Here is a 26,927-nt window from a genome sequence, read left to right as displayed (position 1 = left end):
CACAACAGCCATCTGTGGCCATTGGCCCTGGATTAGAAATTAAACTGTGTATTAGTGTGGGCTAAAAGAAAGAAAGGAACCCAGCACCAGGCTAATGGCTCTATTCAGACAAAAGACTGGGAGGCTGGCCTGATGTGTAGTGCAAAATTCAGATCAGGAGGTAAACTTAGCATATTTGGAAAAAATCCCAAACATGATGGCATCTCTGGTTGGACAAATCATTAAAAAACTAAGACAGATATAGAGTAGGAATAATTTCAGTGTGGAGACAGCTACAGATGGGAACATAATGAGTGTGGAAAAGAAAGAAAACTCCAGTTTCTTCCCACAGAGGAAGCCAGGGAGTGGAGTGTGGCAGACCATGAGTTCCTGGCCAGGTTGCAAAGTGCAGAAGGGCTCCAGAGAGGGAGAGCAGTTAACATGGAGAGCAGGCTGCCAGGCAGCAGCAGATGCTGGAAACATAAATGCGTTTTTAAGAAGAGTAAGACAGATTCTCTGAGGAGGAAAACAAGATTTGAGAGTACAATTCTAGTGAGGGAGGTGGGTGGGTCTGGGGGGTTTGAAATGTTCTAGAAGTCAGCATTTGGAACTGAGCTGAAGAGAGACCAGATGCTCAGGAGTGAGGTACTCAAGGGCTCAGGAGGCGCTCTGGAGGCCGCAGTCACAGCCTCCTCTGCACACGTGCAACATCCACAGATGCACACACGCACACACGCATGTACCATGTGCGCTCCTTCCACTGGGGGCTGTGAGGACACCCAATTTAAAATCAGAACATCTGATTTCTTTGCTACTTCTTCTGTGCAGTAAGACACATTTCTCAACTTGCTCTGTGGAGATTCATTTGTCCAGGAGATTCAAGAATCCCATTTTTTTTTTTTTTTTTTTTTTTGGTTTTTCTCCGGTACCGGGAACCGAACTCACGACCTTGCGCTTGCCAGGCAGGCGCTTTTGCCGCTGAGCTAAATCCCCAGCCCCCAAGAATCACATTTCAAAAAGGACCTATAAACCATTCATGCTAACATTTCAGTCTTTTCCCTACCTGTCTCTCCTCATGTAGACCAAATTTCAATGTCACACTATAGGCACCTCCGCTGACCCCTCTCACATACAGTACTCACCTGGCAAAGCTACGCTGGAGAAACCAGCACTCTACCACCTTCTCACCTGAGAAATAGCTGACTGAGGCCAGGGGAAAGTGCCCCATGCAGACGGGCCTCACCTGAACTCATCACCACTGAAGGTAAGTGGGCTCTTGACATTGCTCAGAAAGACGTACTTCCCTTATCCATTTACTCCTCTACTTCCTAGAACACTATTTTATACCTTCTCCTCAAACTTCCAACATTTTCTTTCTCTAACCCTCAGCTGATGACCTTACTTCCTGTTTCACTGAGAAAATCAAAAAGATTGGGAGAGAATTTCTACAAGCTTCCAACACTGAATCTACCCACATACAGGCCTCTGCTACTATTTCCCTCCTAGTGCTGTGATGACATCATCACTCCCGTGGAAGCCAAGCTAGTGATCTAGAACACACACACACACACACACACAAACACACCTGCTCAAAGAGATGACTCTACCAATATTCCTCCCTATCCTTCAAAAGCAGTTTTTATCTCAAATGGATGACTCCCATTCGCATGCAAACAGTATTTCATCTTCCCTACATTCTTTGCTTCCCTTGAAACAAAAATCAACACTAGGGTCAGTACAATTCTTGCTATTTCCAACCCTCTCTTAAGCTTTCTCTACTTCACTCAAAGTGCTCCTGGCTTTTGATGATGAGTTCCTAGCATTCATCTTATATGACCCATCAGTCACACTTGACTCAAATGAGCAAAGAGGTTTTCAAGGAGTAAATAGGAATACACACTACAGAGGACCTATGGGTATAATTTGCATAAATTTTCAAGAAATTATGAGGAAGGTACCACAGTGAAAACTCATTTTAAAATTGAATATTGACATGATGTGGAAAATACTTTTTCAGGAAACCAACTTGATCATTCTCTTTCTACTTCCTTGAAGCACATCCTTCCCTTTCCTCCAAGACACCACACTTTCTGATTTTCATCTTCCCTCCTTACTGCACTTTTGCAGTCTTTCCTGCGGATGACTCATTATCTCCCAAACATCTTTACATTAGAACTCGATTCTAGAATTGCTTTTCTTCTCCATCTTCACTTCTTTTGTGGTCTACTCCAGGCTCAAGACAAAATACCCAGCCATACACTGAAAACCCCCAATTTACATGTCCAGCCTTGGCTTCTATCCTAAGTTCATTTACTCAACTTTATCCTCTTACTACTATGTTAAGTAAGAACGGCAGATTTAATATGACCAAACTCAATTCTTAATCTTCCTCCCAACCTACTCTTTAGCTCACTAAAATCTTTCTCAACTCACTAAATCTTTCTCAGCTCCATTCTTCTGGTTGCCTTCTCCCACACTTACATCCAATCCAGCAGGGAATCCCACAAGCTCAACCTTAAGAACATACCCACCTTTCACCACCCCCCCCGACTACCTCCCTGCTGCCAGCGTCATCTTGCTCTCTTAGACCACTGCACTAACCTCCTTGCTTGTCTGCTTGTAGCCAGCCTTGCTTCTTTAGTCTGTTCTAGGCAAAGCAGCTGGAGTGTTCTTTGGAACAAGCTCAGGTCACATCACCTGTCCTCTGAACCCTCCAACTGTGTCTCATCTCACTGAGAGTAAAATCCAGAGCCTTTACAATGAACTAGGAGACTACATGATCTGGCCGCCCACTCCATCCACCCTGACCTCCCTCCCCCTGCTTTACCCCTCACTCACTGCACTCCAATGTGCTGGTTTTATTCTAGACAGCTAAGTTAGATAGAAATATTATAGGCAGTCAGGCAGGGCTAGGCCCTCAGGGGCACATCTGTCAAAGGCCAGGCCTCAAGATAAAGATGAAATGACGAGGTCTACATGCCTCCTCAGGGGATAAGCAATAAATTGAAGATTATACTATAATTGGAATCACCTGGTCCAAAAAAGTCTCAATAGATATCAGTTACCTAGGTAGGCGACCAGGACCTCTTGACCCATCCCTTCTTAAAAAGCTCTTTGTTCTTTCCATGTACACTAGCCATGTGACCTGCTTCCTCATTGGATCAATATTATCTAAGTGACTATACTTGTAATCTGATTGGTTGATCATAAGTTTGACCCACATTATATCTACCTCATGATTTTGCTCTGTAAAACTTCCTTTGAGAAGTGGACTCACTGCCAAGCCACTCTCGGGTCTCTCTCAATAAATTCTTCCTACTCTGAACCTTCATTGTTCTTTAGAATTCATTCTTTAATTTTGGGGAGCGTGAACTCGGCATATCTGATACCTAGCAGGTTGGGAGTTATATTATTCCCCTTAGAGCAGCCTCTTTGCTGCTCTGCAAATATACTGGCACATACCTTTCTCAAGATCTTCACACTTTCCGTTGCAGCTACCAGAGATACTCTTGCCCCTTATAGTCACTTGCCTCATTCCGGCACTGGCTTTAAGTCTTTCAGTGCCATCTCCTCAATGTGCCCTCCCCCACAGCTCCATGTAAAATGCAGCCAGCTTATCCCTTCTCACACTTTTCTCCACAACACCCATTGCTATCTGATATACTCACGTTTAGCTATTTATTCTTCATGTAGTTTTCCCTAGAATAGAAGCTTCCTAAGGGCAGGGGCTTTCTTATGTCTTATTCTCTGCTGTATCACCAATAGCTAGAACAGTACCTGGTACATAAATAGGCATTTAATAAATATTTGCTAAATAAATAATGAGTGCATAAGTGAATTTGTAATTACTTATGAATGTAAACAGAAGCAAAGCATTTACTGTGAGTTCTAGAAATAATTTTTCCATCTGTCTACTACCCTCCCCCCCCCTCCTTGAAGAGCCTGACAAACAAGATGTACTGCCCACCACTTGGGAGGAATTAGGAGGAAGTTATCTTAGGTCTTTGCAAAGCACACACACTTCGCCTCCCAACCTTCAAGGGAAAGGGAGCAGATTAACTTTCAGCGTCCACTTATCCGTCCCATGGATCATACAAGTCATGGGTAAATAGACACAGGTATCATATTCCAAGTGCTATCTGTTTTGCAGGATCCCAGACTCCTGTAAGGAGAAGTTCAGAGGGGAACATGAGGCGGGCAACCTATTCCAAAGGCTAATCCTGGACATAAGCATTTACAAATTTTACCAACTGTGTATCCTAGGGCAGTGGGTATGCCTCATTATTCTACCACCAGAAAACCCTCATAGGTCCCTGCCACCTATTTATCTAGTGAGTTTTGAGCACACTGTAGTAGGTATAGTATATATACTATTTGAGTATAGCTACAGTGTACTATAACCAGGGCAAGTGGAGGAGGTGACAGGAGATGACTGATGCATAGATGAATAGACACACTACCTAGTCTCATGGACCTCAGAAACCAAAGCATCCACTACAGATATCCCCAAATCAGCAGTATTTCAAGAAGAGAGTGGTAGTTTTTCATAAATGCTGGAATACGGCATTATTCTTTTTAAGGCTGATGTATAGTACATAAAAGTTCTCAGTGAGGCAAATAGCCAACAGACGTTAACCATTTAATAATGTGTAGCTGAAAGAAGGCAACTTAAAAGACAGCCTCATGTATTGCTATAGACCAAAGGGTTTCTGAGGAGTGAGAGTTTTAGAAATACCCTGTATATAAATTGATTCTTGCTAGAAGCCAGGGAGGCCTTTTAAAGTCCCCTTTCATCCTAGCAGCTCAGAGCGGCCTAGGCAGTCACAATAGTTATGCAGACAAACCTACAGGGCTGGGGAAAGAGCCCAGCTCCAGGAACTTCTGCATCTGCCAGTGAGAAAAGAAACAGCTCCAGCTCTAGAAGTATAAAGGAAAAACACTAGACTTTAAGAGCAGATATTTGAGTAATTGCAGACAGGGACTGGGAACCTCTGCAATTTGTGTATGAGTCCTGATATAAGATAATAGTTAACTGAATCAGCAGACAATATAAAACTAGAATGACAAGGAAGGAAAAGAAAAGACTTGATCAGAATCAGGAAAAAGTCAGTTCTCTTGGCTACCCTCAGTCCAAGAAGAAGGCTAGAAATTAATGCCCAAGCCACAGTAATATTCGCTGAGTGAACAACATTGATCAGAGAGAGAACACACTGTGCTAGAGAAGGAACATGCATCAGGTTGAAGAGATATAAAATCAATTAAATTAGTAAGTACAGAGGTGAGTTTGCAAGTTGAAGAGACCTTTGGGAGGGACAGTCAAAGCAGGAAGAAGCAGCCAGCACAACAGCAGGCTGCCCTGCGTCCTCTCACCACAGGACGGAGGGAAGCCAGGAATGCAGTTGGAGTCTGACCAAGCAGAAATTTTGGTAGAGACTAAAATGAGCACGGGTGACTCCATGTTGCCCTGACAATGAGAACCCTCCTCCCTTTTACAATAAAACATTATAATATGAAGAGCCATGTGCAAATGAAATTAATAGTAAGCAATGGCCCAGCAACACAAGGTCACAGGGAGGCATTCAGGAAGACTCTGCAAAGCAGAAAAAAGATGCAAACATGAGGGAAAATTTTTTTGTGTGTGTCTTTTTGAGATAGGGTTTCACTATGCACTTCTGGCTGGCCTTGAACTCATAGCCAAGGCTGGTCTCAAACTCACAGTGATCCTCCTGTCTCAGCCTTCTGAGTGCTGGGATTACAGGTGTGAGCCACCACACCCTGCTGAGGGAAGTATTTATATTGGACATAAAAAGGTTAACCTGAGCTGCATATTTGAGAGAACGTCTTCTCATTGTGCAACCTGAAGGTTGTCCTGCTGATTTGGGTATAACTGGCACCAATCTACATATTTGCTGTCACCACTGAACAGAAGGGACCATGGACTGGGAAATAAGATTCCCCTTCTCTTGATGTTCTGCATAAGGAAATACAGCAGCTGGGTCAATTGGACCTTCCTGAAGTAAGGACTAGATGAAGGGGAAATCAGTATAGTTATGTCTGCATCTTATCGGTGGTGGCAGTGGTAGAGAATCAGAGAGTAATTTTCCTATATACTTATGCTGAAATATACATATTTGTATATTTGTGTTCATAATGTAAATTAACTACTTGTTCATAGTCCAATATGTGTTTGTGTGCATGTGTATATATAATTTTGTCATTCAAAAGTCTCACTTAAAATAAAAAAGGAAAAAGATACTCATGTGTCATTGATATGCGCTATCTGCTATCAAGAATCTGCAAATTTTCAGCCAAAAGCTAGGCATTTCTCACTCACTACCTTCAATGGGTGTAAGAACACTGAACGGAATGGCAGGTAGATTTGTCCACACTACTTAAATTGTTGTTTTCCTCCCTTTCCTCAACATCCTTTCTTTGCCAAGTTGAAATGAGGTGAATAAAAAGCTTGTGTGATGTAACTCCACCATGTACTGCAAGCCCTATCCTCACCTGCATGAGGAATCTACCTCCATGAAGCTGCTACTCCACTGGCAGAGCACCCTGTTTACAATGCACGGCCAGATCATGCAACACAGCCCTGCCTGGGTCATACTTCTGACCCAGGGTTCCTGCTCAACTGAAACCCAGCTTTGGCTGGCTCCCTCTTTTCCTAGGGAATCAGACTTCATCTTCATTCCACTGGCTGAAAGTCAGGTGCTTTTTTCATGCAATCTCTCCTGAGTCAAAAGGTGGCTATCCACCAAAATATGACTATCACCTGCCTGGGATTCTTAGTTCCACACCTTTTCCTGAGCTCTAGTGCTTTGGAAAGTAGTACTCTTTCAGAGCAGGTGTGAGTTCATTTGGAAACCAACCCTACAGCTCAACTACCTCTACATCACTGGCTCCAGCCATAATGATAGCAGGAGGCCTTCAGTTCACTGAAATTCAATGACTTGAAGGCTGGATGTCAGAGAGAGTGTGAGTCTACACCTCTGGAAGCTGATGCACTGGAAGATGTTGGAGTTTTTCTTACTGCTTCCCTGGTGGAGTAAAACTAGAGAGGAACCAAGAGCTTGTCATATAGTAGATGCTTAATTAACATATACTGAAAGAAAGAGAGAGAAGAGAAGAGAAGAGAAGAGAAGAGAAGAGAAGAGAAAAGAAAAGTTCAGTGGTGACAGCAAAGAAAGAAAGAAAGGAAAGGAAAGGAAGAGAAGAGGAGAGAAGAGAAGAGAAATAAAAGAAAAGAAAAGAAAGAAAAGAAAAGAAAAGAAAAGAAAAAAAAAGAAAAGAAAAGAAAAGAAAGAGAAAAAAGACAAGTGGCTCTTTGGCATCACTCCTGCATGTCTCAGTACCATTTGAGCCTTGGCTAAAGTGGATCAACAGATCACACCTATATCCTCAAATGCAACACTTCTCCTTTCAGGCTTTCAATGCATTTATCACATTATTTAGGTGAGTCTACACATATAATTGAAGTACATCATCCCCAGAGCCCCACAAGTGACACCAGTCACTGCAGAGAGAGTGCTATAATTTCTTGAGGCACCTACCTAATCTGAGTGACAGGGCCTCAGGACAACCTTCATATCTCAAATGAAGAATGACTGTGCTCATCAACAGCTGATGAGACCCTCACAGTGTTCTCCAGAGGCTTGTGGGTCACAGCTAACCCCTAGGCATGCTGAGAAGTAGGTGGCGCTTGAGACTTTCTCACTACCCTTTGGGAGCTTTAGTATAATCGCCTGTGACTCTTTCCGGCAAAGATTCTCAGTTTTGACTTGCGTGTCCTATATGGGAATGGATCCAGGTTAGTACTACCATCCTTTGGTATCCACAGAGGATTGGTCTAATGCCCAACCCACCCATGGATACCAAAATATGTGGGTACTCTATTTCCTTTTATAAAATGGCATAGTCTTTGAATATAGCCTATACAAATCCTTCCATATATTTTAAATCATCTCTATATTACATAACTAATATGATACATGCAAATAGTTGTTAGACTTTATAATTCAGAGAATAATGCCAAGAACAAAGAATTCTATACATATTTAATACACACACAACTATCATAGGACTAACTACCATTATCTGTCTGCAACAACATAACATTGTTTTTATTTTAAAGAGAAAAAAACAATAACAACAACAACCAAGGCAGAAACAAAACAACATCAAAACAATAAAAATAATACAGGTTTTCAAAACAAGATGATAGGAATTAACAATCATTGTCCATCCTCAGTTATTTAAATCCATACATACGAAACCTATGGATAGAGGGTTCATCATAATGAACACTTACTAGCTACCTGCATGAACATGCCTCACGGAGTCCTTGCTCCATGGGCATTACAGCCTGGTTAAGTCTCTTAAAATGCAACATTTCCTTTTCCCTTCAGTGTAAATTATATCCAGAGCTCCTTCTAAAATCTCTTGTATAAGCCACCTTGTGCCTCATCTAATAAGTTTTAAGCAGGTAAAATCAGATTACAAGGACAAAGAAAGGAACTGAAAGAAACATAGGCACCTTAAAGTAAAGCCAGGCTGTGGAAGTGTATGTGAGAAGGGAGATCATTCTAAAACATCTGCTTTCAGGGGAACTCACTGAATGCAGAGAAGGCGACAGTCTTTTGTGAGCTCTTACCCAAACTGCTTTTCTGCCTCTCATTTTTTAATTTGCACTCTGTATCATCCCTTGGATACTTACTAAAATCATACTTGGGAAGGCAAAGAGACTTCATAGTCACCTTGTCTACCTTCTGTTTCCCTATAGAAATCCTTAATCTACTGAGAGGCAGCTAGCCAGCCTTGTTTCATAATACCACTCAGAACCTTCCAAACATGTCTGATCACCAAGGACACTGCAAAACACAGTTCTCCCAGCTATACAAAGCTGGAAATCAGAATCTAAAGAGAGGTGGTCTGGGAATCTAGGTTTCCAACAAGCATGCCCGGCGAGGCTTATAATTAATCAGGTTTCCTATGTACATGGTGTGGTAGTTCTTGACAGTGACTGTATATTTAAATCAGTTAGGAAGCTTTAAAAATATGTCAGTGACAAGCCTTCAACCCTAGATTCTTACTTAATTGGCTGGAATCCCAGGCAGTATAATTTTTTTAAAGCTCCCAACTGACTCTAATGGGCAGCCAGGATTGAGAGCCAGTATCACAGATTCTCAAACTGGAAAGAGCTCTTTGAGGTCAGTAACCAAGAACCCTATACTTCCTAGCACCTCTTACTGCATCCTGCCACCAGTTGAGCCAACATGCTTAAAACTGCTAGAGCAATCTCATTTAACCAGTTTGTTCACATGTCCAGTAAACAACACAATCTCCCAATTATATTAAGAAGCTTATGTACTTTTACTTAGCAAGAGACCAGACCAAGGCAGGATACAAACGGCTAAGACGTCGCTCAGTTTAGACACATCCCAACATATCCCCAGCCCTTTCAGACTAACCAGCTCAAACAAGCCCAGAATCCTCCCTACGGGCTTCTGCCCATCCCTGCCCTGCTCACCAGTCTACTCACATTGTACAGCACGGTGGTCCACCCTTCCATAGTGATGCACTGGAAGACAGTCAGCACAGCAAAAAGGATGTTATCAAACTGGGTGATCCCATCATTGGGGCCGATCCAGTCCTTGCATTCATAACCAGCTGGGCAGCCTTGCACACCACATGGGTGCGGGGGATCGAATCCTTCTAGAATACCTGCAGACACATTTGGAAGGGGTAGGGGTAAGCCGGATGGTGCTTAGCATAAGTGGAAATGACCCCAGGAAACCACAAGCAAGCAATTCTACTGTTGCAGACAGAAAACTGCCTGTCCCAAGCCTCCTTCTTCTTTCTGGCTTTTCTGTACCTCCTAATATACATACCATGTGTTCACCCCAAAGTTTCCCAATCTCTTCTGAAAATGAGGTCTCTCCTCTGTGTGGCCATTCATTTCCGTGGGCCCTAAACTCTACCCTAACTTTTAGTAAATTTGTAGAACTGAATCACGTGGAAAACTCTGAAGTGAAGGCAGAAACTTGCTGATTTCCTAACTTAAGATTCCAGGATAAACGCTGAGTTTTCTCTGGGATTCTTTGGGACACTTTCAAGCTGCTGGATCTTAACCTCTTGTTTTTCTGACATAGATTTCTAGTTTTTAATACAAGGTATTAAAGATTCTTTTCATAAAAACATACCTAGTTGGGATTTTTCAACCTATCCCCCACTCTCTTTCCTCCTAGGAAAGAACAAATAAGATAAAAAGATGGGAATTTGGGGTTTGTACACTACATCCATCTCCTAAGAACACTTGCTAAACCAAGCTTGGAGCTCCCTCAGCAATTCCATACTATGTATGAGTCAAAATAGACAGCAGGGAGATCCTAAAACAGGGCATGGGGGAAAATGTCTCCATACACCCAGTGGGACCTGAGTCTAACTCTGGTTCCTTGAGTCTCCCTGGCCTGTGGGCTGAAGATGCCATGTTATAAAAGGTATTTATTCAGACAGATGGCTTTTGATATTCATTCTGATAGTTGTCTACCACAGGATGGTGACACTGAGACCACCTACTTGAAATATTCCAAATAACAACTTGAAAGGTGCTTTGCAATATCAGCATCAAGTAGGCATCTTCAAGCTGGTTGTACCTCAAAAGGCTGCGATTAGGAAGTTCTTGATTCTAGTTCTGGGGTACGGATAGAACATACTTTCCAACCAGGCTTCAAAATGGCCCAAACTTACCCCCATTATCAGAGGAGAGAAGAAAGGAAAAAACAGAAGACAGAAAATAGTGACCTTACCTGAATTATTCATGAAGCATGCACGATGTAATTTCCCACTGTAGAATTCCAAGCCAATGATAGCAAACATCAGGATGGCAAAGAAGAGCAGAAGGCCAATCTGCAGAAGAGGTACCATGGCCTTCATGATGGACTTCAACACAATCTGCAGGCCTAGAGGGAGAAAAGAGAATGACATGGAGTCTTCACTCAGCACTCCATGACAGGGCACACTCTTCACCCTGCCATAGGCAGAGGGGGAAACAAAAAACCACTGGTGCTAAGATGGTAACAGATAATCGGGACAAGTCAAGCCAAACCAAAGCCATCATCTTTTCCCTGTCTTCCCCTTTCCTTCCTCCTTACCAGTCCCTGGCCAGTTACATACTTATTACCTTTCCTCAATTTCGTCCATGCTGTCTTCTGGACTCCTCTTATAGATTAAATTTAGATTAATTAATTAATGAATTTAGAAGCTGCTCCTTTCCTACAGGAAATTAGGCCTACTCTTGCTCAGCCATAAATCTTCTGAGTGCATGGACACAGCCAATCTTTCCTGCCACGATCTCTAATCCAGGTCTCCCCTCTACTGTGGGAGGAACACAACTGGTACAATCATTACTCAGAAAAACTCCATGGCTTTTGACCCAGACATTGTCCTTCTAGACTTTTAGCCTAGAAAAATGATCTGAGCTTTTAATAAAGTAAAAAGATACTTGTTGCAGTGCTCTTTGTAGTTGAAAAACACTGGAAATAACCTTTATTTTTATGTTGCTCAGTCATATAAAAATCATTAAGTAAATCATGACACATATAAGAATTTTTAAAGTCATGAAAATAAAAAGCTTACTTCATCATACAAAACTCGATAGACATAATGATTCCAACTATTTAAATGCACAGGATAAGAAGTAGACATATAAAAGATGTACTAAAACGTCAATGAAGTTATTTTTACATGATAGAATAGAGTGATATTCAATTTCTTTTTGTTGTTTACTTTCCAAATTTTTATATAAAGATTTTTCATTATCTTTTAAATCTAAAAATTTAAATTTATATTTTAAAGTGAAATGTTATGCCTAATTGCTACATCTCCGTTATTTATTACCACGGGGGCTTCTTCTTAGGAGGAATTGGTTTTTGTTTGTTTTTCTGCACTAGGTATCAAATACATGGCCTTGTGCACGCTAAGCAAGTGCTCTACCACTGAGTTGCATGCAGCCTCGTTTCATCCCGAATTGAGGATCTGCTGAAGCACATCAGTAAAGCTGCTAGCAGAGCAGAAAGAAGAAAGCAAATGCTCACTAGGAATCCCTGACACGAGCTTCAAGGGCCTTAGCACGCGCACCGCCCGGAGGGTCCTCAGGTCCACGTGGGTGTTGAAATGGGTTCCCGCAGTGGCCAGGATGCTGCAGATGGAGACACAGAAGAGTAAAGTTTACCACTGTCTGGATGCCTCAGGGGAGTTGAGCTGTGGCAGGCTTGGCCTGGAAAGCACACCAAGCCTATGCCAGCTGTACGTGGGTGCACCTGAGCCAGTGTGAATCACCAGTGGTGATGAGTGGAGTTAAATTTAGCCACTGGGTTTCACTCTGCAAAGAAGGAAACCTTATCGTCATACCAGAATCCTAGTCCCAACTCATGCACAGAATTCAAGGTTTCCAGCATCCATCCCATTCCTTATCCTGGACCTTGCTCCTTGTCAAACTCCTTCCCCTCTTTCTATCCTAATAGATCCTCCCATTTTTTGATATCAAAGTTTTCATAGATTCTTGTATCTCCTGTCTCCTTCAGGGAATTCTTCTGAATGAACTACAGTAAAGGAGTAATTCACTCTTGTCCACCTTGATACTTGGAATTGTTACTGAACAAATCAATCACACTGATGCTTCTAATTGGGAGTAACCTCCGTGGTCCTCATGCATGATCAGTATTTTTATACTTCCAACCAACCCCTTCTGGACCTAAACTGGGTTTCTTTGCTTCTGTTTTCCCACCTTCCATAGCCATAGCCAAAACACACACACAAAGAAATGAAAAGCTATACAAATTTTTTCAGATTGTATATGCCAAGTACGTTGCCTTTAGCAGACTATTTATTGCATATAATCCCATGCAGATACTTTGGGGAGACAAGGACACACACATACTTTTGAATGATACAACAGAAAACTTGTAAGAGTAAAAACTGGGTTTAGGTCATAATTCAACTCAAGAAGTGGGCTACTTGATACAAGTCACTCAGCCTCCAGGAACCTCTTTCTTCATCTAAAACACAGAGGATGAGCAAGGCATAGTGATGCAATCCACTAAACTCGGGAGGCTGAAGCAAGAGGAATACCACAAGTTCAAGGCCAGTCTGGGCTACACAGAGAGTTTAAGGCCAGCTTTAACTACAAAATGTTACCCTGACTCAAAAAAACAAAAACAAACACAGAACCAAAAAATGGAAGTATAGTAGCTTAGTTATAGAAATAAAACAACATGGCATTGAATATTAAGAGTGTTATATAAATTATAATGTGAGCAATTGATATTGTTTCTGACACAAAGATCTCTAATGTTAATTTAATGTAGTATAATTTAAAATTTGCTAGTTTTAGTCTTTATTCTGTGAAATAACACTTTTTATCCCTCATAACCTCTCCAGGACTAGCTGAGCCTTACAGATCCGCTGGGCAATGAGTCATTCATAAAACTGTCTGTTCTATTATACTCATGAGATGGCAAGAATGCTTTATTTCACTTGAATGTTTTTGGTGGAACCATGGCGAAATATTGCAAGTATAAAGAAGATACTTGAAGTACCTTCAATATCTGACATGTCATCAATACTGGAAGAAGAGCTACATGAAAGATTTATGCCCAGTGGCTCTGGGAAGCAGATGCAGGATCAACAGGTACCAGTAATGCAGATGCGGAACAAGATAATCTAACAGTCACTGGGAACAAGCAGTGTTGACCACTAACATGACACAATACGGGTCCCGACCTCAGCAGAATTCAAAGACACACTGCAGAGCCATCACTAGGAAGTAAAGAAGGGGCCTACATTGGATTAAAAGTTATTTCAATACCCAGTGGGGAATTTTTTCAACTTTAAGATTCTATAATTCTATGTTCATGCTACTTCAAAATAAGAAGAAGAAAAAAAAACCTTTGCTCTAATAAGGAACTTCTGGAGATGCACAAGCTTCCCAAGTCTTTTCCACTCTCCCGACCCAAACTCCCACACCATCATCTGAAAGGAGTGACTTAGAAGCTCAAGTCCCTGGCACTGCTTTGACTCTGTCTTCCAAGACCAAAGAAAAAACTGGGGTGGGAGTGGGGAAATCATTTCTAATAAACACGGAAAAACTAGAAGGGAAAAAAGAGTAAGGAAAAACATAGAAATGAAAAATAGGACAAAAGTGTTTTAGGGTTTTGGTTTTTTGGTTTTCTTGTGAGGTTTTTTGTTTTTCTTTTTGTTTTTGTAAAAGAAACACAACAGACTCAGTGAAGAGAAAATTCAAGGATAGGTGTAGTGGTAGAGAAGCACAGGAAAATGGGGTCATTGTTCTGCCTTCTCGCCTAATAAAGAGAAGGCTCCCAGCACTGAATCTCCTCTGCTGCCCAGGTGCAAGACTCTGCTTTCACTGTGTCTTACAAACACAGTGTGCAGAATCTGCCCTGAACAGAAACTAGAGTTCTGTTTCCTAGGATACCCAGACACACATGAGATGTTCTTTTATAGTATACAAAGAGCTTTTGGAAATGAAAATTTCCTCCCCAACCCTGAGTTTAACAGCTATGCTTTAGAACACGGAGGTAGAGGCAGAAGAACGGAATTAAAAAGCAAAGAAGACTCAAAGGTAGGGATAAAGAAACAACGAAGTACGAGGAAAAGAGAATGAGATGATAGGAGAGTGAGCAGTAAAAACCCAGAGACAGAGACAAGAAAGGAAATAAGAAGAAATAAAACTGGCAGGGAAGTAAATGTCACAGAAATGGGAATGCTCCCATGGGAAAGAGAAAAAAATTCAAGTTAATCTCAAAGAGAGAAGCAAAAACACTGTATGTGTTGCAGGGGCCTCATAGAGCCAGCCATGAGAAATGTCCATGCTCTTGCATGGTAAAACCCTTGGCTTAACCTACTTGCCCCTCAAACTCTTCCAAACCCAATCAAACTACAACTAGGGTTATGCATCCTGTGGCCTTGTACTTTCTTACCTCTTAGAATTTTCCTTTCTCTAGTGCAGGAGAGCTATCCCGTGGGCCTATCAGCCATTAGCTGCTCCCTAAATGCCACTGCTCATAAAGTCCTGGTAGGCAGGAATTACAATGGACTTTTAGAAGAGCAATGGGGCTTTTAGGGGAAGAAGATACTAAAATTAAGGAAAAGGGCCCTATTGTGTGCTTCCATAAAATTCTGTGCCCACCTCCATAACTGCCTTCACTTGTCTTAGAGAAGTTTTGCTTTCTCATCTGTTTCTCACACTAGATGCGAAACACCTCAAATAGAGACTCTGCCTGTGTTAGTTTCCCATCACTGTGACAAAATATCTGAAGTAAATCAACTTATAAGAAGGAAAGATTTATTTGGAGTCACTGCTTCAGGGATTTCAGTCCAGAGTCACTTGGTCCCCATCGCTTCTGAGCCTGGGATGAGGCAGAATATCATGGTAGAAGTGTGTGGCAGAGGAAACTACTAACCTCATGGTGTCTAGGAAGCAAAAAGAGAGAGGGGAAGGTCTGAGATCCAAAGGGTACTCCCCAATGACGTAACTCCCTTCCATCAAATCCTGCCTCCTAAAAGTTTTACCATATTCCAACAGCACTACAGACTGGCAACCAAGCATTCAAGCAAGGCTTTGGGCAACATTTAAGATCCAAACAGTAATATTATCATAATCATCTTTGTGTTCTCCAAACCCAGATCCATGCCTGGCAAGTTAAAGATGCTTAATAAATAGGTGATGGATTGAACTTGAGCTGTACTGATAAATTTAATAACTCTGTTGAAGCAGAGCTCCAAAAGCAAGAGATACCATAGAAATCCTAACTTACTAATGAGAACAGTAAGATAGCAAGGTTGGGATGCAGCTCACACCTACAAATGTTCTAACATATACAAGCACATGGGGAAATTCTACTCCTGCACTTAGAGTCTAATGAGGCTCTTCTATTGTACTTGTAACACTTCTGCTCCCAATCAGATTCCACAGCACAGGGTCTGCCCAGTACTCCGTAGGACAGTTAAAGAAAGAAGGAAGGAAGGACAAAAATTCAAAAGTTAGAGATTTACCTTCCAGTAAAACCTAACTATTAAAGTATAGACAATTTGGCAAAACTATACTGGATCCAAAGCAGGAGGCTAGAGGATAAGTAAACAATAGGAAGTAGCCCTTTATAATCTAATAAAAGCAGATATATAAAATAAATAATTATAATACATCATAAGCATCATAACAGACACGCTGAGCTTCTACTTTTTCCCCAAAGTGGAGGATAGTTGGAAACCAAATTCAACCACCTGCACAGAGAGCATGTCAGGCACACAGTCAAGTTCCATAACTGTTTCCTGGTACATCAGCTCGACCTCTAGTGTTTTTGCATTTAGTTATCAACACGTAAGAAGAGGATGACACAATTTTGATGATGTGGCACAAGCCCTTCAGTCATAGCTTCTACTACCATAGCCCAGCAGAACAGAGGATGGGAGTGATGTGCTGAACAACTAGAGCCCAATCATCTTTCCCCAAGTCAGTCATCCAAGAGATTCTCTAATGCTGTGTTCATTTTGACAGCAGGGTGCTTCATAGCCTCCTTGTCAATCCATGCCTCAGTCACATTTCACAGGTGTGATCCATTGCTTACTTCCATGCCCCCAAACACCTTGAAGCAGTGGGCTTAGGATTGCCAGATAAAATAGACTGTCCAGTTAAAACTGAATTTCAGATAAATAGCAAATAATTTGTTAGTGCAATGTTTATATAACACATGGGATTTTCACCATTTGTCCAAAATCTGAAATTGAAATTTAACTGGGCCTCTTGTATTTTTATTTGCTAAGTACAGCAACTCTGCTAAGGTGGTACTATATTATGGATCTAGACTGTCCTCCAAAAGCCCATGTATTAAGTGTGTTGCCCCCATACTTTCCCTTTGTAAAATTTGATTACTGTAACAGAAAGCTGACGAATACGAATGGTGACCAGAAATTACCAAGTAAAAAGCTTCTCTCTTAGTTTGATGCACTGGGCCTTAAACAAATTTGCAAATACTCTGAGAAAAAACATAAACCTTTTAGTACTAGCCCTCAGGTTGCTTCCTGAGCTCCAGACATTACCTGTCTACCTGTACCCATATAAATATCCAGGGAGAACTGCATTAGCTTTTGGAAGGCAAGCTGTTCATTAGCATCTGTGAGAAAAGGCTGATTAACACTAGCAAAGGGTGTTAGGTGTTTAACCAGCCCATATATAATGAAGAGACCAAGAGGAGGCAGGAAGGGATCTAATTCAAATTAGATTTCCAGCAGAGTTCAGTCAGAATGTCACTCCCATGGGTAGTCCACATACTGAGTGGCTACATCCACTCAAAAGCATTCTACCCATAGCTGCTTCCTTCATTTCTCTTACTACTTTACCTCCAATGAGACACCAATGTCTGTCATGCCTTCCTCAAACATCTCTTGGATTCACCTCTTGTTTTTCAGGCTTGTTCCTGCGTGAACCACTTCTCCTTTGCCTTTTCTCCCCTGCCTAAACAGTGATTCAGATGTCAGGGCACAGATGAAATTCTAACTTCATGTTGGCCAGCCTACAGTCCAAAGATACTCAAATTAGGGTTCTGAGAAAGGGATAAAATACATGCTCTTCTATGAAACTGACTAGTTTCAAATTCCAGTTCCATCATCTATACTAGCTGCCAGGCTTATGCAATTGCCATTCTAAGCTACAGTTTTCTTCTCTGTAAAATAGGGATAGTGTCATGCTGAAAAGGATTGGTGTAAGGATAAAAAAGGATAGTGCACATAAAATTCATCACATAGTGCTGATTTACCACATAGGTTCCTGGTCATAAGCAGCAGAAACAGACCTGAGCTCCCTGAAACTGTGAACCACCTCTTCCCCTACAAAAAAAAATGTATAAAGTATATTCGTTGACAAGATATCAGAAGCTCTCAGAATTGAAACAATATTGAAAGACTAGACTGGGAAAAGGAGAAAGCCGGAAACTTGGTGTGGTAGAAATGCCTAGGTCCTAAAACATGGAGCCTATGGCTCTGGCAAATAGAACTTCACACATGTGAATAGGATCTTGAGATGGAGAGATTATCCTGACTTACCCAGGTAGGCTCTAAATGCAATCATAAATGTCCTTACAAGTGAAGACAGAGGAAGGTTTGACAAGAGGAAAGACAATGTGAGGACTGAAACAAGATGCTACCCCATGATGCTGACTCTGAAAACAGAGGAAGGGCCCAAGAGTCAACGAACACGAGAAACGCAGCTCCAGAACCTGAGAAAGATGAAGAAATGAATTCTCTCCTTAAGTCATATGTTCTGATGAGCCCAAACTTTCTGCACTGGGAGAGTTCTTCTCTACAACCCTCAAGGTGCGAAAGACCCTCCACCAAATATCACTCACAAAAAGGAGTCTTCAAAGCAGACATCAGGGGTCATTCAGGAAACTGGATGAGGAAGAGCTCAGAACAAAAACAATGTCTACTACAGCCTGGCTTAAAGAAAGCACTTGATACATAGGGACTGCAGAGGGAGAAGAGAAAGAATATATCAGTTTTTCATCTATAAAATGAGGTGGTCAGACAGAAGAGCTCTTGGACCCCTCTAACTCTGAAGCTGGCTCTGAGACTGTGAGCTGCAGGTTGCCCAGGTGGTGCCACTCCTGTGGTTCACCTCTCCTTCCTCCCAACTTCCAGAGAGCTGCTAAACACTTAGCCATCAGAAGTCAAATAATTAGTGATAGGTCCTCGTAACTCCTCAATGGCAGAAATTGCCTTCACATTTCTAACAGGCAAGAGCAATGCCCCAAAAATGCTCTGATTTCAGGATGAGTGGGTATTAATACACCCTACTGGAGCAGATTGGTGGGAACCAACCACAGATGCATCTATAGAGCTTGACTGGACCCATGGCACCTATACGACTGGAGACTCAAATTGAGGACCCTTTAACCACACATGTAAATCACTAAAATGTATCAAAAAATCCACTGAAATATATGTAATATTTTTATTGTCTATTTTTTAAAAAGAAATCATTGAAAATATGATTTGAGGATCACTTTCTGCAGACTTTACTTCATTTTCAAAAAAACAACTTGAGCCAAATGCCAGAATGTATTTGAGGGGAAGATTGAGACTAGGAAAGGAAAAGCAGGTATCAGTCCAGCCCAATTTCCTCTCTGTAAGCAGCCTCCTCTTCCTCCCCACCACTTATTCTGGAGCCTTCAATACCCTCAGATTCAGCTCCACCCCAGAGCCCAGGACCCACTCTAAGATCACTGGATACTGTTAAAGAGTATGCACTGGTGTTGCAGTAGAGAATAAGATGAAGATAGCCACTGTCCTTATGAAACTTGATGCAAGAGATAAGACAGTAAATAGGTCATAGCTATAGGAGGGGAAGGAAGACTCAAAGGTAAAGGTTGAGTGGGCCAGAGGAAAAGCTTGGAAGAGCATCCCTGTGCAGGAAAAAGCATGCACAGAAGACCCCGTGGCAGAGAGAAAACCAGCATGCTTGAAAATCCGCAACCATGCTGGTGCAGCTGGAACCTAGTAACCCGGGGAAAAAGAGAGCAAAGAGTCTGGAGAACTGGAAAAATACCACAAGGAAGACTTCATAGAAAACACCAGTTAACCACACTGCTACTCTGAGCTCAAAAGAATTTCCCTGATTGAACCACTAGTCTCTCACCTTCTCTCCAACTCCAACCTCAATTTCTACAAACATGTATTGATCTTTATCTCTGTTTGTGAATTAATGTCACCTTCTAGCTCCATGGACCCTCTGGGGACTGATGCTTCTACTTGCCTCTTCTATAACAGTCTTCCCAGATAGCAGAGCCATCCTGGTGCCATGCATGCTACAGAGGTCAGCGTCTCCACAGGCCCTTGTGTGAGTCTAAGAAAATCACCCAGTGTGCTAGGTAGTGATTGGTTTAGGAATGGACAGATGATAGAACTCAACATTTATATGTCTGAGTTAATTTATGGCCAAATTGAAGCACAGATTTTCTTCCTTCTTCTACTTCTATGTCTGCTTCACAGACAATAAACAATAGCCAAGATGCTCTAATATTTCTTGGGAGGACTGGAAAAGCAAGTAGGGTCAATTTGCCCTTATCAGTAATGAAAAGCTGTGCCACTTCTGGAAGGGAACAAGTGGCTCTGTCTTTAACAAAAGGAAATGACCACTTCTGGAATTTAACAAGGGGTTCCCAATTAAATTTCAAAGGAATTTTAAATGGGTAGTCTCAAAGTGTGCCTTCTGATGAGAAGAAAAAATTGTGGCCTAACTTCCTCTCCTTTCTTCACCACCAAAGAAGAGGATCAAATGATGTAATATCAAAGAGAACTTGTTGTACTAACATTTGGAGACAATTCTTTGTTGAGGAGCACCTTATGTATGGTAGGATATCTAGCAGCATCCCGGGCCTCTAACCACAAGACACCCATAACGACCCCCTTCATTAGCTGCAACAAAATGTCTCCAGACATTTTCCAATATCCTCTGGGTGGCAAAAATCACCCCTCACTGAGAATGGCTGCTGTAGGAGGTCCTCTCAAATAGTGGCTCCTTTGCACTGAGCAATGTTTAGTAGTTGAGGAAAGGACTGGCATGTGTGTTATAATTAATTCCTACCCACACTGGGAGAAAGTTTGCATGCACAGTCCCTCACAGGCAAAAAACAAGATGACCCCAGCCACAAGTTTTAACTCTGAGGGACAATGCGCATTGACACAAATACCCTACCAGTATAGGGAACATCAAGCTAGACCCCAGCATGTTTCCCAGCAAAGCCTTAATCCAAGAACAGTCTCCCCAGATTATGCCAGATGAAGAACACAGAAATACACAAAGAAAGGTTTTATTTCCTTAACCTCAGCAAAACAGAAACAGGTAAAGTTTCTACCAGTGGTCCTGGGTTCCGTCTCTTTTCTGATCAAATGTTAAATTATTCCCTCAGACCTACCAAGGGGAGATGCCAAGAGATGGGGAGAAATTCTGTCATTGTCATTCAAACTGAGATGATGACAACAAAGAAAAGAAGAAAACTACCTTGTTATAGTTTCACAGTTTACACAGCCTTGTCACATACAGACAGCACTATAAGTTTGAGAATTAAGGCTCCAGGAGAGAAACTGGTTAGCTCAAAGTCACTGAGAGAGTAAATGGTCAAACTGAGACACAAACCCAGAAGTTTAGATTCCAACTTTGGAGTGCTTTTGGCAGCTACAAAAGATAATGGCTAATAGTTAGAAATATATCCCAAAGGCACATATACTTGACAAATGCTCTCTAGGATGACCACAGAGATGCCCTTCTGCAGAGCCTTATGGTCCTGTGATTGCAATATCATATGAATGTTACCAAAACTGTGCTTCTGAGAGCTGGCACAGAAGGAGAATTGCCGGAGAGGGAAATCCCACATTATAAGAACTCACTAACATAAATACATGTTCTTTGAGTTATTTTCTAGTAGTGGTGAGGGATTTCTGTTGATCCTCTGCCCACACACTTTTTCTTCCTAGGTTCCCCTCAGGACCAGGAACAAGCAGTTGTGAGATTGCTAGCCAGAAATAGAGCAGAATCCAGCTAATAACCCATACGGAGGTTGAGCCCCCGCACTGGCCTTGCTAGGAGAATGTGCTAATGAGCTTCACTGTCAGATTCCAGGGAGTGGCTATGGAATCCACCCTGCCCACCCTGAGCGGCCACCTAATCCTCCTACTGCCACTACCCCCATACCCACTATATCCAAGAGCGGCACTACATCCCTGTGGACATTCCCCCAACTGTAATCTTCCTGGGTGGTAAACTGCTGGCTACAGTTAACAGGTTCCAAGAAGGAAGTCCTTCTCTCTATCTGTTTGGGTTAGGGAATTAGAGTTTTGGGCCAATTGCTTTTGAAGCAGCTGAAACCATAAGATAAAAGGCTCAAGCACTGTTGTCATCTATGTTCTCTTTCACAGAAGAGAGCAGGCTGCAGTGAAAAGAAGAACACAACCGATCCCCAGATACGTGAGAGAGTGAGAGTAGGGAGGAATTCTGCAGGAGCTGGAACTGCAGTCCTGTTCCTCCAGGTCCTGAGGCTCAGTACTTCCCCATCTTCTTGCAGTGCCCTGGTTCTGTGAGATACCTCCTCCCAGAAAAGCCTTAGCTTGCTCAAATTAGTCCAAGTTAGGCTTCTGTCTCTCCTGTCCAGATACTATCATCTGGAAAAGAAACCAAAGTGTAAGTGGATATAACTGACTTAGCCAGATCTACAAGAGCCAAGAGAGACACAAACTAAAGAAGGAAAAAATCCAGAATGCTGACCCTGGCACAGAGTCAGTATACCAGTTAGAGAATGTGCAAACTATTTTTCATGAGGTCCCTTTAGCAGGTGGCTTAATTGAGATACTGAAACAATGCTCCCTTCCAACTTCTGCAAGACTAAAAAATTATATTCATTCACAATCTATAAGGGGGCCAGAGACATCTTCCCAAAACATCACATACCTATGAGTTAACTCTGGATGGTAGTCTGACCAAAGGCATCCTTCAATGTGCAAGAGGAGAGAGGACACCCAAATAATAAAATTCTATCTTCTCACAGTGTTGTAGGGTGGAATATCTTTTCATCTCCCCTTCTTTGGCTGTCTGGGTAAAAACCTGGCTTAAAGAATTTGTTTGAGTTTATAAAACTTAAAATCAATAATCCTTTCAGACAAATCAGAGATCCATAAATTTGAGAAACATATATTTGTCCATTGTTCTACTTTCCTACTTCTGCCTACAATGCCTAAGAGATTGATTTGTGTGACAGGCATTTGCCATCTTTCTTCTAGCCTGACAAGTATTTTTTTTAAAAAGCCTAGATAACTTCTCATACTTGCAGAGAAGATAAATCTACAATTACAGGTTTGATGAAGAGGCAGCCATAGAGTTGTTATAAAATATCAACCATCTGTAGGGCCCCTAAATGAACTAGAGCTGTTTGCCAGAGGAAACAAAATTCTTTTTACTTTTTAAAGTCATTAAACCAAAATCCATTCTAGTACTTTTGAGTCATACCACATCGCAGATGACCTATTTGGAATATAGTAGAAATACAAGCAATTTTAATAATTAAAGCATTATATATGCATTTATACAGGAACTGCTACCCAAATCTATTTGATAGTGATATGCAATCACAAAATAAGTGGCTTTAGTTATACTTTCACTGTTTATAAATAAAACACTGCATTCTTGGAGGAACCAAGCAGTCACTCCTACAACAGTAGAACTAAGTGGCATGGCCATTTTCTCAGAAAGGACCTTCCTAAAAGCACCTTTCTATTCATAAGGAATAATACAATTCATTTATTAATAATGGAGTCTAGACAAAGAGATTGCTGCCCCATACAGAAGTGCTGGCATCCAGTGTCCAAGTTTAACTGAATGGCCATGATCCTTCTTTGCAGTTCTGAAGTTATTTTTAACCTTGCTCGCTATGCAAATTAGCCCATGGCCTCTGATCATGAAAGAAACCAGGCTGGGACCAAGTTAATATTTTATGAAAATGCTGTGAACAGCTAATCCTGGTACTGGTCTTCACATAGTCTGTAAATGACCCTTTATAGACACAGCCATGAAATCAGTGATTCTGAACATATACCAGAGAGAAACTATAAAATACTTGCTTTAAGTGAATAAAATATTTTGAGAGAAAGGGAGAGATATTGCAGTATAACGTTGTAGTTGTTCTATATTACTCTTAGCTGTTGTTCATCTCTTATTATGCCTAATTTATGAATTAAACTTCATTATCGGTATGTACGTATAAGAAAAACACATATGTGGTTTGGTCCTCTGTGGTTTTAAACATCCACTAAAGATTTTGGAGTATATTCCCCATAGATAAGAGTGGGCTAGTGTATTTCTTTGTGTTTACCTGCATTTTCCAGATTTTCCTATTAAAATATATTCTTTCTAGTCTTAGAATACCCTTTTGAAGGCAAGGTTGTTTGCACTATCTCCCTAATCTTCTGCAGTTGGTGACATGGAAAGCACCTCATTGTTCACATCGGCCACTCTGCATGGCCTGTGCAGGAGGCCCCCAGACCAGATAAGGATTTTACAGCTATACCAAGAACCACACAACTTGTTCTCATTGCTAAATTTCAAATATGACTAAAATTCAACACATACACAAAAGGTCTCCCATAATCACTGGTCCTACTTAAAACAAAACCTCCTAATAGCAATGTAGAGTGAAGGCTCCTAACAGAAACAGGTAACATCTTTCCTTGTGCTGCAGGAGATCCTTCATCTGATGCCTGGGATCCCACGGCCTCCACAGTTTGGTGCTGAGCACCCCACCCCCATCTGTCTGTTTCTTCAACTCTGTGCTGTTTATTGATATAGATCTTCCCTGCATCTCAAAGTATCCCTCTTCATCTTCACTGCACTACCTAGCCTCTGGACCTGGCACCTACTTGCATTCTCTGCCTCCTCAGCCTGCTGCCCTCTGCCTTCTGTCCTTACCCCTCTATGAAAATGATTCTCATTAAAGGTCATCAGTGGCTTCCAGACCTGAAAATCCAACATGCACTTGTTGGTATTAATATTGTAATACGGGTGGAGCACCTCAATTTGAAAATCCGAAATAAAAAATGCTTGAAAATCTGAAAATTTTGAACACCAATGTGGTGTCTACAAGTAGAAAATTCTACGCTTCATTTCATATAATAGGTGATAGTCAAAATACAGGCATACTAAAAATATTGTCTAAATTTACCTTCAGGCTATATAAAGAAAGTGTATGTGAAACATAAAAGAATATCTACTTAGACCTCAATCTTATCCCCAAGATAACTTGGAATGTATGTATGCAAATATTCCAGTATCTGTAAAAAAAGATCTAAAACTCTTCTGGTTCTAAGCAGAAGTCTGACCAGGACTGAGTTTTAAAGTGGGTCAGTCTGATACTTCTTTGAGACCCTGACTATGGCCACAGCAGGCCCAGAGGATGTGTCCTACTGGTACCTTTCTCACCCTTTAATGGTATCCTAAGGCCTTTGTCCACAAAGAGCCCCTGAACCAGCTCTGTTCTCTCCTGGAGCATGGGGATCCATGGAGGGTAACACGAACAAAACCATGCTTTAGGAAGGTCACTTGCAGTGGTGTGAAATGGACAGGAAGGACAGACACATAGCTAAGGGATCAAAGCCAGTAAGAGGTCCTCCCCCAAGGGAGCAAGATTTGAACTTGGACAGCAAGCAGAACCATCCAGAAGCTGACATCTAGGGGCATAAGGAAAGCAGTGAGAATACTGATCCACCACTCCCTGAAATGATACCCAAACACTCCCTAAGGCCCCACTCAAGGCCTGTCTCCTGGCACCAAGGGGGACAGAGCTCCACTTTTGTTCTTACACCACATGATGTTTGTGCCTGCTGATCTCACCTTCCCTGACATATTTAAAAGAAAAGAAATGGGAAGCAGTACTAAAAATTCTGTGTGAATTCTAAGGCTGTGAAATAGCAAATTATCCCCAGCTCTCCTTCCAAACCTGTGTTTTACACCGTTTTGTAGCAGCAGCCGCTGCCATACCAAACATGCTTTGGTCTTCACCCTAGTAATTAGGCACCTGAGCCCTGAAGACCTGGAAGCTTTAGTATTTCATTACCTCAACATGACCACAGTGCCCCTGCCCTGACTTCTTCCCATCAACCCCAACATGTGCCCCAGCCAGACACCTTCCAAGGAAATGCAATACAGAAAGCAGATCCTCAGTTTAGGGTAAGTCTTTGTAGGGGGAAGCAAGTCCTAATTGTGAGAAAGAAGGCAACTACGGGTTGGTGTCCACAGGTGCTCTCTCTGGGTGATCTGTTCAGAGGATATAAACCAGGCTGTAAAACTGCTCCCTGCCACCTCCACCCACAGGCATCCTCTCATCCCTTCCCTCAGTTAAGAGCTACTGAGATGGTGAAGGGAGCCGAAAGTTGTGGTTCCTTGTTTAGAGGAGGCTGTTGTGGGGACACAGGAGGCAAGAGTATCTCACAGGGGCTCCACAGAATAAATATGTATAAGAATTCACTGCCCCGGGGTCAGAGGCACAACCAAGGTACAGTGTACACTCTCTACCTCAGAAGAACAAAGGCGTCAATGTCATGCTGCAAAACATGCTGTACGAGATACTCTGGACTACTCTATACAGCCATTTATATACCAGAAAACCCATGTTGTGACCTTACTGTTGCAGTGACCTTCACTTTGGCCATATCTTCAGGGGTGAAAGAGGACCTGCAGTCACCACTACTGGCACAACAAAGCTGGTTTGAGTAGCTGGAGCACTAAGCACACCTATGCCATTCCAGAGCCACTGGCTAGACTAGGCCCGCGATTCTGTCAGTCTCAGGACATTCATTCCCTTGGACAGAGTTTAAAGAGTAAAGACTAGAGGAAATTTTTAGAACTACTTTCCTCTCCACTGCAGGAGGGGCACATGCTGTTGAGCCTAACAGGAGCCACGGGTTCAAGTGGAAAAGAATTCTCACTTTCACTTATTCATTCATCTGTTCCTGCAGGCACATATGCTTCTGTTCTATTAAGGTAAAAATGTTCTATTTCCTGTCCCCTTAAGTTTACAGTCTAACTGACTATATCTTCAAAAAGCCAGGGCCAAGGGTGGAAGAGGATAGTTTCTGGGACCATGTAAGTCCTGGCTCATTCCTTCAGGCCTCAGTTTCCCCAGTGAGGAAGTGAGGCTGTGGGTGTCATGGGGAAATAGCTGGTTGTACCCTGCATGCTGAGGAGTCACAGGAGAAACGTGGAGAAGGCACCAGAGTGGCCAGCTGAGGCTGGGTTTGGGGACTGGGGGGTGAAGGAAAAGGAAGAAAATGAAAATCAGTGTATGTGTATAAGGGTCCCTCCCTCCAGCTCAAGTGGTATGGCTCTTTAA

The 26,927-nt window shown here is 42.0% G+C and overlaps 1 protein-coding gene across 7 annotated transcripts in view; it reads right to left on the bottom strand.

The window, feature by feature from the left end:
• The window catches only part of Cacna1e (calcium channel, voltage-dependent, R type, alpha 1E subunit), a 468,116-nt gene that overhangs the window by 201,411 nt on the left and 239,778 nt on the right, over nucleotides 1–26,927 (bottom strand). For all 7 annotated transcript variants that reach the window (XM_005374993.2, XM_013521375.1, XM_013521398.1 and 4 more), the window contains 3 exons: nucleotides 12,075–12,178; nucleotides 10,788–10,940; nucleotides 9,521–9,702 (listed from right to left, as the gene is read on the bottom strand). In XM_005374993.2, coding sequence (XP_005375050.1) covers nucleotides 9,521–9,702; nucleotides 10,788–10,940; nucleotides 12,075–12,178 — 439 coding nt within the window. The remainder of the gene's footprint in view (nucleotides 1–9,520; nucleotides 9,703–10,787; nucleotides 10,941–12,074; nucleotides 12,179–26,927) is intronic.

The sequence above is a fragment of the Chinchilla lanigera genome, unplaced genomic scaffold (assembly GCF_000276665.1).
Source record: "Chinchilla lanigera isolate Chin_1 unplaced genomic scaffold, ChiLan1.0 scaffold00005, whole genome shotgun sequence".
In the NCBI taxonomy this organism is placed as follows: domain Eukaryota; kingdom Metazoa; phylum Chordata; class Mammalia; order Rodentia; family Chinchillidae; genus Chinchilla; species Chinchilla lanigera.
Note: the sequence above shows the minus strand (reverse complement) of the source record. Positions and strands in the feature narration are given on the sequence as shown.